Source organism: Arachis ipaensis, chromosome B4, assembly GCF_059453495.1.
Source record: "Arachis ipaensis isolate K30076 ecotype BB chromosome B4, ASM5945349v1, whole genome shotgun sequence".
Classification (NCBI taxonomy): Eukaryota; Viridiplantae; Streptophyta; class Magnoliopsida; order Fabales; family Fabaceae; genus Arachis; species Arachis ipaensis.
Genome location: NC_142439.1, coordinates 130,489,550 through 130,505,793, shown reverse-complemented (window position 1 = coordinate 130,505,793; position 16,244 = coordinate 130,489,550). Strand labels below are relative to the sequence as shown.

The following is a 16,244-nucleotide window of genomic DNA, read 5'->3' as shown; positions in this document are numbered from 1 at the left end:
TATTTCTGATGTAAGTTTTTAAATTAGTCAATATTATTGTGCCGTTATTGTTTATGAAAGTGACCATTGCAAAACTAGCCGTTAAGTAGCCGTTGTAAAACTAGCCGTTAAGAAGCCGTTGCAAAACTAGCCGTTGCAAAACTATCCGTTAACTAGCCGTTAAGGTACTTATTACAGACACACTTATAAATATCAACTATCAATAACTCCTCAACTCCACTTCAACTCTTATTTCTCACCTCGAAAGAGAACTAAAAATTACATTTCCAGATATGGCTAGAAATTTTGATGATATGTTTAATGAGGCTTTGTATGGCAAAAGAAGACGGCAAGATAACACACTCATAGATAATTGGATCGATGAGTATTTACTCGAAGATTCAGAAGAAGAAGATACCGATAGAAGCTCTATCCCAATTACTCGTAGATGGATCAACAGAGATCGAGAAGCAGGACATGATCGCCTTTTCCAAGATTACTTTGCAGATGATCCGGTGTATCATGCTGACATTTTTCGACGGAGATTTCGAATGAGAAGACATGTGTTCCTTCGGATAGTAGACGCTCTCTCAAACGTCTATCCTTATTTCCAACAGAGGGTTGATGCAACTGGAAGAAGAGGCTTGTCGCCACTGCAGAAATGTACTGCTGCGATACGGATGTTAGCATATGGCGTAGCAGCTGATGTTGTTGATGATTATGTGCGCATAGGCGAGAGCACTACAATTGAATGCTTGGAAAAATTTGTTGAAGGTGTCATTTCGGTGTTCGAGGATGAATACTTGCGAAAACCAAATCCAAATGACGTACAACGCCTACTACAAATGGCAGAGGGTCGTGGCTTCCCTGGCATGTTGGGTAGCATTGACTGCATGCATTGGCAATGGAAAAATTGTCCAAAGGCGTGGAAAGGTATGTACATGAGTGGTTATCGTGGGGTTGCAACCATAGTACTTAAGGTTGTAGCATCTTCAGACCTTTGGATATGGCATGCATTCTTTGGAGTTTCTGGTTCAAATAACGATATCAACGTGTTAGATCGTTCTCCCGTGTTTGATGACATTCTAAATGATCGTGCTCCGGAGGTAAATTATACTATTAATGGTAATAATTATACAATGGGATACTACTTAGCAGATGGTATTTATCCTGAATGGGCCACATTTGTCAAATCAATCTCAAAGCCACAAGGGGAGAAACGCAAGTTATTTGTACAATACCAAGAAGGGCAAAGAAAAGATGTGAAACGAGCATTCGGAGTGTTGCAAGCACGCTTTGCAATTATACGTGGTCCAGCTCGTTTTTGGGAAAAGAAGAAGCTTGCCAACATAATGAGAGCTTGTATTATATTGCATAATATGATTGTTGAGGATGAAAGAGACACTTATGCAGAAAATTTTGCTCAAGGCTTAGAGTATGATGATGTTGAAAATGGCTTATCACAACCTCAGTTGGGAGAAGAAGATTTTGCACCATACCATCAATTTCTCCAAAGAAATGCCCAACTTCGAAATAGGCAGCAGCATAGACAATTGAAAGAGGACTTGATTGAACACATATAGCAATTTCACAATGCTTGTCGTCAACTGTAGAATTTAATTATATTTTTTTTGTATTAAGTAATTTTACAAATTAGTGTAATCCCGAATTATATATCGTGTATTATTGTTATATATAAATTTATTTAATATTAATATCTTTTAATAGTGAATTATTTTTAAATTTAAATATTTAAATTACATTATTAAAAAAAATTAATTACATTAATTTCAAGTATTTTAATTAATTAATTAAGTGGGACCACAACAGGGACTAAAGTTAGTTCCTCCTAATGGAGAAGAGAGAGATGCTTTGAGTTCCTATTTACTGTTTATGACGCAAAAGCTGATGTGAAGTTACTTTTTATAACAGGAGCCATAAACAAGAATTTGGATGAGTTATCTATTGGAGATGGTCTAAGAAAAAGGTGGATCGATTGCTTAAACTTTACAAACACCTTTACCTTTATAAATCCATTTATAAATTATAATCGTGATGACTACGAGAGACTTGAGGTCCATAACAAACACCTTTTGACTCATGTTACGCGCATGATGGAAATTGCATAATTAACCTAATAATAAGCAATACTCTGTCAATTTCCAACAAATTTTTAATTCAAGATTTTAATTTTAATAAATTTTAATTATTAAATTAGTCTTTAATTTTATGAAAAAATTTAATTTTTATATCAAATTTTACTATAAAATTAGACAAGTCAATTCTTATTTTTATTTAACAAAAATATAAAAAATTCTAAACAATTTTAAAATTTGTATATCAATATCTTGATTTAGATAAATAATTGAGTAAAGTATCGTTTTTGTCTCAAACGTTTGGGGTAAGTCCTATTTGTATCCCTAACGTTTAAATCGTCCTATTTGTATTCTTAACATTTATAAAAGTGATTCAATGTTATCCTACTATCAATTATACTAACAAATCAGATGATATTTTTCAATTATTCTCACTTGGATGTATTCATTCTCAATTAGGTTTCACTTGGATGTGTTCTATTTTAATATTATACTCACTATTTATGTTTAGATTCAATTATGTCCCTAGAAAAGTGAATTATGTAAATGTTGTAGGAATTAGTTTCAACATTTGATGAGCTATTTTTTGGAGTAGATCATCGATTCTATTCGAGACATTTGTATTCTAACTTCAAGAAGAGATTTTTTAAACTCAAACTAAAGCGCTCATGATGTGTAATTGACGGTAGGATAACATTGAATCACTTTTACAAACGTTAGGGATACAAATAGGACGATTTAAATGTTAGGGACACAAATAGAATTTACCCCAAACGTTGGAACAAAAACGATACTTTACTCTAAATAATTTAATGTTCAAATTGATTTGTCTAATAAAATAAAAATTCAGAAACTGATTTGATCCTTAAAATTTGTGAAAGTCTAGTGGTCAACAAAAATTCTTTTAAAAGATTGATTTTAGATATTATTCTAATAATAAAGTCTATCAGAGATTTAGAGTGACATGTTAGACTAATTCATGTGTAGAAACTAGAAACCCTTCTAAAAGCATTTCTATTGCACAAGAATATTTGTGGAGATAATGAAGGCCACTGAAGTTTTATTTCACGATTGAACTTTTTACATAATGATTAAAGAAATAAAATATCACGCTATACTACCTTAGCCCAAAGGTTTATGTGGAACTCATCAAAATGCTGATAAAATTTCATACGGATGATTGAAAAAATTTCAAAACACATAAATAATGTCTCAACCTTTCATTTACTCTAAAACTATGTCATCTTATTAACATATGTTAATATACTTGGGAAAAATAATAAAGATAGAGTATAGCACTCTTTAAAAAGATCTGCTATTATAGAAATAAGAAACACATGTTTTAAATTTTAAATTTAATTTTTCTTTTTAAAAAAATTAAACAATTAACCTACATAACTAGTAAGTTATTATTTTAAATTTCAGTGATTTATATAAAGTAATAAAACATAATACAATAGAGAATTAAGATTTGTTAAAAAGTATAACACTCCTTGTTATTTAATAAAAAGCGTTTAGTTTTTTTTTTCTCATGTTTACTTCGGCTACCCCTTTTTACCATTCTAGGGAGAGGTCGTTTCTCTATAACATCCAATTGGTGTGTACCAAACTTATCATCTCAATATTTGCATTGCAGTAAACCTACTAAGACACCATGGGATATTTATGGTCTCTTGTTTTTCCAACACTTTTTCTTTTTCTTTTTTCACTGCTCTTCTCATCGTCCACTATCGTAAAGGCTCACCAATGTCATGGAACTGAAAGCAATGCTTTATTGCAGTTTAAGGAAAGCTTTGTGATTAGTAAGTTTGCTTCTTATAATCATTTCAGCTATCCCAAAACTGTTTCTTGGATGCCAAGCATAGATTGCTGCTCTTGGGATGGTATTGAATGCGACGAGGTCACCGGTCATGTGATTGGCATTGATCTGAGTAGCAGCCAGCTGTATGGATCAATAGATGCTAATAGCAGTCTGTTTTCTCTTGTACACCTTCAAAGCCTTGATCTTTCTGACAATGACTTTAACCACTCTCAAATTCCAACCATGATAGGTAACTTTTCACAGTTAAGATACCTCAATGCTAGCAAATCAGGATTTTCATCATCTGTGCCTGATGTACTCACAAACCTCACATATCTGCAAAGTCTTGATCTTTCCCATTGTGACCTGTATGGTGAATTTCCAGTTGGAATATTCCATCTTCCAAACTTGACAACTTTGGTTTTGGCTGAAAACCGAAACCTTAATGGTGTGATTCCTGATTTTCAATCAAGGGCACTTGTTAACAAGTTGATTATCCCTGCAACAAATTTTGGAGGTAGAATACCAACATCCATTGGTAATCTTACTTCTTTAAAATGGTTGTCCATTGCAGAATGCAATTTCCAAGGATCTATTCCTTCTTCCTTTGGCAACCTCAATCAGCTGGTGCATCTAGACCTTTTTTCCAGCGGGTTAACCACTGGCAACTTCCCATTGTTTTTTGTGAATTTCACCCAGCTATCTTTCTTAGACTTAGAAAGATGCAATTTAACTGGTGAGATACCATCTTGGATAATGAACCTAACATCTTTAAATCACTTGCGTCTTCACAGAAATATGTTTCATGGTGAAATTCCATACTCTCTTTTTAGAATGGACAACCTTGAATATCTTTCTCTAGGCTTCAACATGTTGCAAGGCGAATTAGAGCTTGGATTGTTTTTGAAGATGAGGAGGCTTTCTATCATTGATTTGTCTTACAACAAATTATCTTTGCTCAACGAAAAAGGTTCTTTCAATGCTACCCTTCCCCCACTTGAGGTGTTATTCTTGGACCAATGCAATTTAACTGGTCGAATTCCAACTTGGATAATGAACCTAACTGGCTTGCAGTGGTTGGGTCTTCAAGAAAATTACCTTCAAGGTGAAATTCCTCATTTGCTGTTTTCACTGGAGAATCTTGAAACACTTTCTCTTAGTTATAATTCTTTTGAAGGAGAGCTTGAGAGTGACATGTTTTTGAAGCTCAAAAAGCTTATTTATCTTTCTTTATCCGACAACAAACTCACTTTGCTTCCGGGAAAAAGTTCTTCCAATGGGACCCTTCCTCCATTAGAAGTTGCAGGTTTGGATTCATGCAATTTGGTTGAGTTCCCATCCTTTTTGCAAGACTTAGATCAGTTGGTATCTCTGAGGTTATCAAATAATGATTTCAAGTCAGTAGTACCTAACTGGATTTGGGAGAAAAAAAGTATTGAAAGTTTGTCCATTTTCAATAGTTCACTGACAGGGGAAATATCTCCATTGATCTGTAATATAAAATCACTTGTTCTTCTTGATCTGGCCAATAACAACTTAAGTGGCACCATTCCCTCATGTTTGGGAAGCTCTAGCCAATCTCTTCAAATCATGATGCTACCAGGAAACAAATTGTTTGGTCACCTTCCTCAAACATATGTCATGGGAAGTGCCCTTAAGATGATTGATGTCGCTGACAACGATTTGCAAGGCCAGCTGCCAAGAGAATTGGTCAATTGCAGAATGCTTGAGTTTCTTGACGTGAGCTATAACAAGATCAACGACTCATTTCCGTATTGGTTGGGATCACTTCCAGAGCTGAAAGTTATTGCCTTACGTTTTAATGAATTTCATGGAACTATAAATTGTCCAAGTATATGCACATTTCCAAAGCTTCACATTCTTGATCTTTCCCACAATAAGTTTTCTGGAAATTTGACTCCAAAGATGATCAAGAATTGGAAGTCCATGACAACTTCCAACATAAGTCAATTACAATATGAGGATTCGGCTATCCATATTCCAGGAAAATTTTGGTTTGCTTATATTTTCTATTCATTCACAATGTCTAACAAAGGGGTTGTCACAGATTATGAGCATATTCAGAAAACATTTTACTGCATGGTAGCCATTGATATTTCAAGTAACAGAATTTCTGGAGAGATTCCATCTGTTTTGGGGGATCTCAAGAGTCTTGTTTTGCTCAACATGTCCAATAACTTGTTTATTGGTGACATTCCATCTTCCTTTAGAAAACTCTCAAATCTTGAAGCACTTGATCTTTCCCTCAATAGTTTGTCAGGAAAAATTCCTCAAGAATTAGCAGAACTCACCTTTTTGGAGTTTTTCAATGTGTCCTTCAACAAACTCTCAGGTCCTATACCAGAAAACAAGCAATTTTCCACATTTGAAGGCAACTGCTTCGCGGGAAACCAAGGCCTGTGTGGGATTCAGTTGAAGAAGAAATGTGAAGATGGTAGTTGGTCTTCCCCAACTGGACTTGATAGTGATCATGACTCAGGATCTATCGTTGAATTCGATTGGAAAATAATTCTGATTGGATACGGAGGAGGAGTTGTTGCTGGACTGGCACTTGGAAATGCTTTTGGTTCAGATATTCTTATATGGTTAAAAGGTAAGAAATTACTTTGCTAGTTTGCTTTTCTTACCTCTTTTAAGTTATGTATCAGTGTGTTATGTTGTGAGCAATTGCTATATGCTCATGTAATATGTGTAAGCCATTAAAAGTGATAGTAGTAAAAGGTTTGAATAATACCTTTGTTAAAAGGAAAAAAAAAGTTTGAATAATAAGAGAGGTCTTATGTTAACCTCATTGTTTAAAAGGTAAGAGAAGAGTCTTTTATAGAGCAATGATATGAGAAGCAGATTCAAGTCTGCTCTTACAAATAGAATGCTGCAAGTTTGCAACAATGTCACATTGTTCCTCAACCTCATTTAAGTAAGTGTGTTCAGACGTTTTTTACTTGTTTTTGAGGCTAAAAAAAGACAAATCACAATTAATCTCTTGTGTCTGGAAACATCATGCCAAGGAAAATGAGGATTTGCAAATTCCTGTTTATAGCATAGCGTGTTTTTACAATGTGAAAATGGAATAATACGTACATTTGTCTATAGCATGAATCTTATGCTCAGAGAAGGAAAAAGATCTATACGTGAACAAAATTGAGAATGAACAGCAACTCTTTATAATTTTAAGGACATCAGAGCTCATCTTAACACAATATTTAATTTGCTTTGCATCTAATCTCTCACTTTCCACTGCGTTAAGAAAGATTTTTGTTTCTTTTGGGGGGGAGGGGGAGTAGTATTAGAGCAATAATAAGTAGTTGGTAGATAAATATTTATGAGATTAGTTTGAAATATCCCTATAAATAGTATGACTCTATTATGTAAACAACAACTTCAATACATATTTTTTATTTTCTTATCTCTATAGGCTGCGTTTGTTTATAAGAACAGGATAGGACAAGACACTAAGAACAGGACAGAACAAGACACTGATGGACAGAGATACAAAAATTTGTATTCTTGTATTCTGTTTGGTGATAAACAAGAACAAATTATGAAAATTCAATTTATTCTCATTTTTTTTTTCATTCAAAAAATTTGAGATGAAAAATATAACAATAAAAAATATAATTATGAAAAATTAACAAGAATAATAAAAGAAAAAATAAAAAATAAGTTGTGTCCCTTGTTAGTGTCTCCGTGTCCTTCCTGTTAAGATGGACACAAAATACACTAATTCAGTGTCTCTGGACACATTGTCTCTGTCCATGTCTCCTCTGCCAAACACGATTTTGTGTCTCAGTGTTCTGTCTCTGTAAACAAACGCAGCCTATTTTCTTGTTATAGAATCAGAGCTCTGTTAGTATCCATGATGAAAACTTCAAACCCAAATAATCAGTATCCATTATCTTCTTCCTCTCTAATGGCAGAATCATCTTCTAACGTAGCACAACATCCTACTAGCCCTTTCTATATTCATCCTAGTGAAAATCCAACATCTGTCCTTTCACTCCTTTCCTTACTGGCAGTAACTATCACTCTTAGTGGCGATCATTTTCCATGGCCATCATTTCCAAAAACAAATATGACTTTCTCACTGACTATCACTCTATTCCTTCTCCTCTAACTAATGATCCTCTGTTTTCAATATGAGAGTGTTGCAATAACTTGATGTTGTCTTGGCTATTTCATTCCCTCCTTCCCTCTATTATCGAAAGCGTTGTTTATTTTTCTACTGCCTCTTCCGTATGGACTGACTTTAAAGAGCATTTTTTCTAAAGTGATCTTCTTCGTATTGCAGAATTACAAGAAGAAATTTATGCTCTTAAACAAGAAAATCAGTCTGTAACAGAATTTTATACCTCTTTGAAGACATTGTAGGAGGAGCTTGATAACTCACGTCTTCTTCCTATTTGTAATTGCCTAGCCAAAACACATCCCTCACAAGATTTCATCATTCGATTTCTTAGAGGTATTGAAGAGCGTTTTTCTATAGTTCGGGCACAAGTTCTTCTTTTTGATCCTCTTCCGCCCATCACCAGGGTCTTTGCTCTTGTTATTCAACATGAACGTCAACTTCAAAACGCATCTGGAATTCTGGACGATCAACGAACCATTGCTACGGTCGTAGAAGCTCATCGTCCTCCTCTTGGGCGTGGTCGTTCGTATGCCTCTTCAAACCCAGAATGCGGCAACAGCGGTTCCTCGAAGGTTTGCTCTTATTGTGGTCAAGGAGGGCACATCGTGGATATTTGTTACAACAAACATGGCTACCCTCCCGGCCACCTGCATCACCCAAGGAGACCACGATTCCTTGATCGTGCCTCTGCCTTTGTTAATGCCATCATTGTGCCGGCACTGCCTCCTAGCTCTCCCACACCGCCAGTTCCCTCTTCTATCCTAGATCATGAAAAAAGGGCTCCTCATCAGAGAACACGCAAAGCAGGCTTTGGGCCTTACTCGAGCCCAACACAACATTCTTCTAGCATTTCTAAAAAAGGCTAAATCTCAATCATCAGACAACAAGGATAAAAGTCTCTCACCCTCCAACCAAATTGAGCTTTTTCCTAACCCAACTATGGGTATCTATATTTGTGCTAGAGTTCTTATCAAATGAATTCAAAACCTTTCTCAATATTAATGGAATCATTCATAAATTGTCATGCCCTCATACTCACCAGCAATAAGGTGTTGTAGAGAGGAAGCATATATATATTTGTGAAATGGGACTTATTCTTCTTGCTGCTGCACATTTGTCAATGAAATATTAGGAGGATGCCTTCTTGACTGCTACTTTTCTTATCAATCGATTGCCCACCGGGATCCTTAATATGAAATCATCTTTTGAGGTTCTTCATTTCAAGCCCCCCCCCCCCCCCCCCGATTATTCTATTTTAAAGGTTTTTGGGTGTGCTTGTTATCCAAACTTAAGACCCTTTAATAAATATAATTAGACTATAGGTCTGAGCAATGTATTTTTTTTTTTTTTGTTATGCTCTTTTTTCCAAAGGGTTTAAATGTTTAAAACAAGATAGTACAGTTGTTATTGTACGTAATATTATTTTTTATGAAAACATTTTTTTCCCTCATTTTTTCATAAGAATGTTGTCTCATTTTTTCATTACTAACCTCATTTTGTGAGCATGAGATGTTACCTCATATTCCTATTTCAAATTTTGCTACATCGTAGTTACCTTATACCCGAAGTTTAGTTCCACCTGCATCAACTATATTTACTAACTCTAATACAGATTTTCCTCCTCCAACTAACAATGCTTCATCATCTATTAATCAATCACCTTCTGAAGCGGTTACTACAGATTCTACACTAATATCAATTTATGATTTTGAAATTCAGCCTCCAAAGTTACCTATCATAGAATTTTCATGTTTTCATAATACTCATGCTATGGTAACTCGTTCTAAATTTGGTATCTCTAGTCATATTGACTTGGTTAACAATGTTTCTAAGACAGTTTTTCAAGCTATGCACTCCTTTTATTGGCTTCAAGCCATGAAAGAAGAATATACTACCTCATGAAAAACAAAATTTGGCATTTAGTCCAGCCACCACCCAATTCCACAATTATTAGGTCTAAATGGGTGTTTGCCATTAAGCGTGGACTTGATAACTCTATTAAAAAATATAAGGCTCGCCTTGTGGCCAAAGAATGTCATCAAATTGAGGGCATCGGTTATTCTCAAATCTTTAGCCCGGTCATTAGGCCAACAACTACTAGAGTAATCTTATCTTTGGCTTTATCTAAAGGTTAGTCTCTTAGATAATTTGATTTTAGCAACGCATTTTTCAATGAAGATCTAATTGAGAATGTGTACATGGCACTACTTTCTGGCCTCTTCAATTTTGATTCTAATTTAGTATGTAAACTTGACAAGGCCAATAGTTTGAAGCAGGTTTTCAGGGCTTGATTTTCTAAAATGTGCAGTACTCTATCCATGTTTGATTTTCAAAATACTTCATCTGATCTTTCTTTATTTGTTCGTTTTTCAACCACTTTTACTCTTTTTCTTCTTGTATATGTTAATGACATACAGGTAGTGATAAATCTAAAATAGAGTTCATTATCTCTAAATTGAATCAATTATTGTCTTTAAAGGATTTAGGACCCTGCATTATTTTTTAGGCATGCCATTTAATTTTTTACCTTCGGGAGACTTACATATCTCACAAACTAACTATATTTGTGATCTTCTTAATAAGGCATCCATGGATAAGTCACATTCAATGCTCACATCTATGCTTTCTTCTCAAAACTAACACTGCAGGGTTTAAATTCTTTTGATGATCCTAGTCTCTATCGATCAATAGTAGGAGGCCTTCAATATGCAACCCTCACTCATCCTGAAATTGTATATTCAGTCAACAAATTTAGCCAATTCATGCACTCATGATTCATCATTGGAAATCAGTCAAACGCATTTTGCATTATCTCTGAGGTAAGATTAATTATGGTATTCAATTTTCTAAATCCTCTGATATTCGTCTTCTTACTTTTTTAGATGTCAATTGAGCCGCGGACCTTGATGATCGATGTTCAACAAGTGGTTACTGCATTTACCTTGGATGCAATCCAATCTTTTGGAGCAGTCGAAAGTAACAAGCTGTAAATCGTTCATCTACTGAGGCAGAGTACCATTGCTTGGTAGACACGACAGCTAAGTTAGTTTGGATTTAAAAACTTCTTCGAGATATTCGTGTTGCTTCTCCAGTTGCTCCAACTTTATTTTGTAACAAGTTAGGTGTTGTTCTTCATGCCTCAAACCCAGTTATGCATAGCAGAAGCAAGTACTTTGAGGTTGATCTCCATCTTATTCATGATCATGTTCAAAGAGACTTGCTAAACATTGTTCACATACCTTCCCATGTTCAAGTAGTTGATATTTTAACGAAACCATTACCAGCCCCTGTGTTCATGGACAAATTAAGGGTGCTACTAAGTACTAAACTCCACCCTTAATTTGAGAGAGTGTAAAAAATATAAACACTAGTAAAGTCACATAGAGTATGCTATTACTATAAATACAGAATCTTCAGTGTAACCAAAATATCTCAGCAATAATTTTTTAGATCAATATTATTCATCTCAGAAACTATTATATGCTCTCTCTTTCTTCCAATTGTTTTCAACACTTTTACTTTTTTTATAATTTTCACATGGATAGACATAACATTCAAACACAAAAAATTGATAGTCTCATACTTACACCTTAGACTGAAATATCTTAAAGATGCAAAATAGATGAAATTTTGGGATGAATGTTATGGAGAAAATGATATTTTTGAAAAAAAGTATTTTTTATTAAAGAATTAAAATAAGATGAAATAAAACACTTACCGTAAAATATACTATTAGAAAAAGATAAAATAAACAATTTAAAAAAACTGAAGAGGAAGACAAATTAAGAAAAAAAACGTGTTTGGACCCAACCTTTTGAGAGAGATTGAATTGAATTAGGATCTTGATTAGTTGCAGAACCAAGAATATTGGAAGAACTTTGGTTTTTTATGGTGCTATTAAAATTTAACTGAGCGTTTGACATTTCAGTAAAACTATCAAAGCATGCATGAAGGTTTTTTCATGGCCATAATTGTGGGCTTTGTCACTCTTTTTTTCGATTCTGGTTTTATTTTGCAATGTGAATTCACGTAAAGAAAAATAATCGAATAGACTCTATAAATTGTCTTACATTAACAAGAGTATCAAAATTGAATTCTTGGATTATTTCTTGAATATGTAGTTACTTATATATTTTAGTAGCTTTAAAATGTGGATATGTTGATCACTCTGTCTAGAATCCTAATCTCAATTTTAAGCACAAAAATACCGAATTCACGACTAAATTAAAACTATTTAACAATAAAATAAGGAAAACCAATTATGCAAAGAATGTGGGAGTTTGCAATTAGAGAAAGTGATTGTAATGTCTCACAAGCACGGCCATAATTGAAGAATTAGCGTTTGGTGAAGAGACAGAGACGGAAAGACTGAGACTGAGAGACAGAGACTAAGAGACAGGGATTGAAATAAATCTCAGTATTCTGTTTGGTGCAAAATAGGAGACAGAAATTGAAACAAGAATAAAACTCTAATTTAATTTGCACAAAGGGTAAAATTAGAATTAATTAATTGAAATGAAAATATTTTAGGTATAAAATGTTATTAAAATTTCAGTTTCTATCTCTAAAAATTTCAGTCCCCTGTGTCCCTACTTTCTGGAGGTACTGAAATTTTAGAGACAGAGACAGAAATTTTAGTACCAATCTCTGAACTAACAAACACGATACTGAATCTCAGTCTCTCAGTCTCTGTCTCAGTACCTCAAAACAAACGCTACCTAAGGGAATGTGAAGATTGTGGCGCAACATACTTTAAACAACAGACGAAGCGATCGCAATACTTAACTATTATCGTGGTAACTGTTATGCGTCAATATGCACACCGCCTCAGAAACTATAACACTTCTTTTAGGTGAATGAAACTATGACACTCTGCTACTACTGTTATGCGTGTTTTTTTGGGTTTCTGGTGTTTTTTTTCTTTCTCTTGTTGGGCCTGTAGCCCACTCATGTAGCCACCTAAAACCGAAATAAATCTCTCAATCAAGCAGCTGAGACCTAACTCAACTGGTTAAATCATATGTTTTTTAATATACTGTATTCGGGTTTAAATCTTGGTAAGTGTACCAAATATTAAATATGAATCTTTAAGTGTTGTATAGATGAGTGTACCAAGTATTAAATATGAATCTTTATTTTGCGAGTTAAATGAGCTCATTAATTTTGGATAAATGCCTTATATCGAATTGTTGACCTGTTAAATTTCTTTTAATAAATCTCAGTCATTGATTCATATAACTAAATATTCAATTAGTAAGAAGTAGATTAAATTTGACTTTATTTTGAACGGAACAGACGTGTGCTGCAATAACTAATTTATAGTTATTAATGTTTATATGTTGTTAAATCTGACATAGTTTGACTTTTGAAATATGATAAAAGTTAAAATTTTAAAATAAAATATAACAAATTTTCAGAAAACAAACTTAAATTTACAATAGAATTTTGCAATAATAAATAACTAAAAGTGTTAGGAGAAGAAAAGTAGCTTACGTAACAACTTATGATTCATTACTCATTTTTTAATTTAAAAAATTTTATTTAATTATTGTGATGACAAATATTTTTAATTTGGTTAATTAAGTTTGGTTAAATTAATTTTATGATTGGTTGTGTATTAAGTATTTTGGGTGCAAATTGATTTGTGTATGATAAAAGTTGAAAATGATGATTTGGTTATATTGGAAAAGCTTTATCTCATCAACATAATTAATGGAAATCTAGAGAGATTGCAGTTAATATTAGAAATAAAAATTGTGTCAATAATGATTATTGATTGGGACAACAACGACTAATAATAAGATCAGGAGCTGCTGTTTTGCTATAAAAAGATGATCAAAAATCAAGGGAAAAAAAAAGAAAATCGAGAATACACAACCAGCAGGTTTGAGAGTTGTGATTCTTCTTTATTTAATTTCAAATTGATATATTTGAGTTTTAGATTATGGAGTCTTTTTATTTGAAAAGAAAAATACATGTTTTAGTATGAAAAATTTTGACTAAAAGCCAATGAAAGAAAAGACATGACATAAAAAAAAAAGTCAAATAATTTATGTTTAAGGTTGAGTTTTTATTATTAGTTTTGTTTGGTCTTGACGATTTTGATTTGTCTTGGTTTGTGAAATTTATAATTGTAGCTTTGTTTTTCTTGTGGTAGAATCGATTTGAGTGTATTTATCTTTGTCTCTATTTTTAAATTGGTGTTTTGTAATCTTGTTGATCGCTATAGTAAAATTGTATCATAATTGAGGTAGAGATTAGAAATAGATTTCACTACATTTTAAAATTGAACTAGGATATATGATGGTGTCATTTTCTTTCATTTTTTATTTTTACAAAAGACAAATAAAAAAAGAGTTTCTCTAAGAAACCAATAGGGTATTTGTATAATGTGTATAATAGGCTGCTTATTTAACCTAATATGAGTTAAAATTGAAAATTACTCACGAAATAATAAATTTAAAAACTCTTATTCAGTTATTTCATTTCAAATTTCAAATTTTAAAAAAATTCAGTTAGTTATTTCAAAAAAATAACCATCTAAAATTCTCCAATACTCTCTTCTTTTTCAACCGGCGACCACCCCACCTTCATCAATAATCATCCAATTTCACCGTCGCTACTTGGCTTGTCACACGCCATTCACCCTTAATAAAAATAACCATCCACTTAAAGATAAAAATAATCATCCGTATACCTAATGAATTGAACATTTAACATATTTTAATTATATATAACTAAACTCAATCCAATCAAAATAATCATTTACATAAAAATAAAATAACCATCTGCATATCTACTAAAATGACCATCCTAAATTGACCATTAAAATAGAGAAAAAAGATGAATAAACAGAAGAAACTATTATTGTGGTGAAACATAATTTTAAAGGACTAGTCATGACAAAAGCGGCACTGTTGTGAAGTATAGGGCTCAAATCATGAAAGAAGCTAACCATGCTTGGATCCAAAGAAGAAGAAGAGCATGGTGGTATCCTCGGTGAGAAGAGGGCTTGAAGGAATGAGAGAAAGCGAAGCCGGTTCGGAAGAGAAATACGAAAACAGCAGCAGCAACGTTAGGCTGAGCGTCGGAGGGCGAGGCGCATCGGGCTGACCGGCGGAGGTGAGGACGGTGTCGGTGGAAGGATGCGGCGGCTTCGGTATGGCTGGCGAAAAATTCAGTGACGCGAAGTGAGAATCGAAGAAGATGACGGTGAGTTTTGGACGTGTATTCGAGGTTACAGTAAAATTAGAAATAACTGTACATAGTGTGGATGAATTTAAATACTAATCTTAATTTTTAAATTTTAAAATTTAAAATTAAATAATTAATTAATTATCTAATTTCTAATTTTAATTTTACCTTTTTTTTTATAAATTGTCCATATTATACACAATTAATATTAGTTCCTAATACTTTCTCATAAAAAAATTTGTATTTGTTCAAAAACTCTTTCTAAAACTAAAAGAGTGTCTTAATTCAAAATTCACCTTCCTTTAGAAGTAGTAGAGCAAAAGCCTTTACCCTAAACCTAGGGTCCATGGCAATTTAGTAATTATGACTCGATTTCTTAAATGAATGGGATTTATAATAGTTAAACATCTAATTATGATTAAAAAAATCAAGATTTTATATATGTAATTGAAAGAATAAATTAAATCCGTAAAATATGAAATCATATTAAGATTTAAATTATAAAATTGTTAAACTTAGTAAAAATTTTGTAAAATCAGTATATTCATTTAAAATTATAATAAAAAATTTTAAGAGTTAAATTGAAATTATTACTATTATATCTCTATTTTTTTATTATTCGCGTTTATTTTGCAACCAAAGCAAGAGGTTAAGGTTGATTTATATGTACTTATATAAATTCATACTTTTTTTTTCCAAAGATAATATTATTTTATTAATATAAAATAAAAGTGTTTCCATAAGGAAGTACAAAAGAATTAGGTATTCCCATTTATCATTAGCTGTGACTGAAAGACTAAGAGCTTAAAGAAGAGTAAAGTAAGAGTAAAGAAAAAGTAGCATCTATCAGGTATGGTTCACGAGTTCACGCACTAAATTACTAGCTTCTTTCACTATCTCTGGTGCTGGGCTTATTACCTTCTCAAAAACACACCGATTCCTCGCTTTCCAAGTGCTCCAACACAGCGCCGCTATGAGGAGGGTCTTTTGTCTACCGTCGAATTGAGCCGCTGCCCAGGATAAGACT

The 16,244-nt window shown here is 33.1% G+C and overlaps 2 protein-coding genes across 2 annotated transcripts; both read left to right on the top strand.

Moving 5' to 3' along the window:
- Nucleotides 1-272: 272 nt before the first annotated feature.
- Nucleotides 273-1,562, top strand: LOC148569223 (uncharacterized). The gene has a single exon (XM_088484947.1). It carries the CDS (start codon nt 273-275, stop codon nt 1,560-1,562), a length of 1,290 nt encoding a protein of 429 aa, XP_088341073.1.
- Nucleotides 1,563-3,717: 2,155 nt separating this feature from the next.
- On the top strand, nt 3,718-6,762 carry LOC110271234 (receptor-like protein 6). The gene has a single exon (XM_021121716.2). It carries the CDS (start codon nt 3,730-3,732, stop codon nt 6,508-6,510), a length of 2,781 nt encoding a protein of 926 aa, XP_020977375.1. The 5' UTR covers nt 3,718-3,729; the 3' UTR covers nt 6,511-6,762.
- Nucleotides 6,763-16,244: the final 9,482 nt, after the last annotated feature.

Excerpts from the sequence above, each read along its gene's own strand:
- LOC148569223 (XM_088484947.1), top strand. The coding sequence starts at position 273 with ATGGCTAGAAATTTTGATGATATGTTTAATGAGGCTTTGTATGGCAAA.
- LOC110271234 (XM_021121716.2), top strand. The coding sequence starts at position 3,730 with ATGGGATATTTATGGTCTCTTGTTTTTCCAACACTTTTTCTTTTTCTT.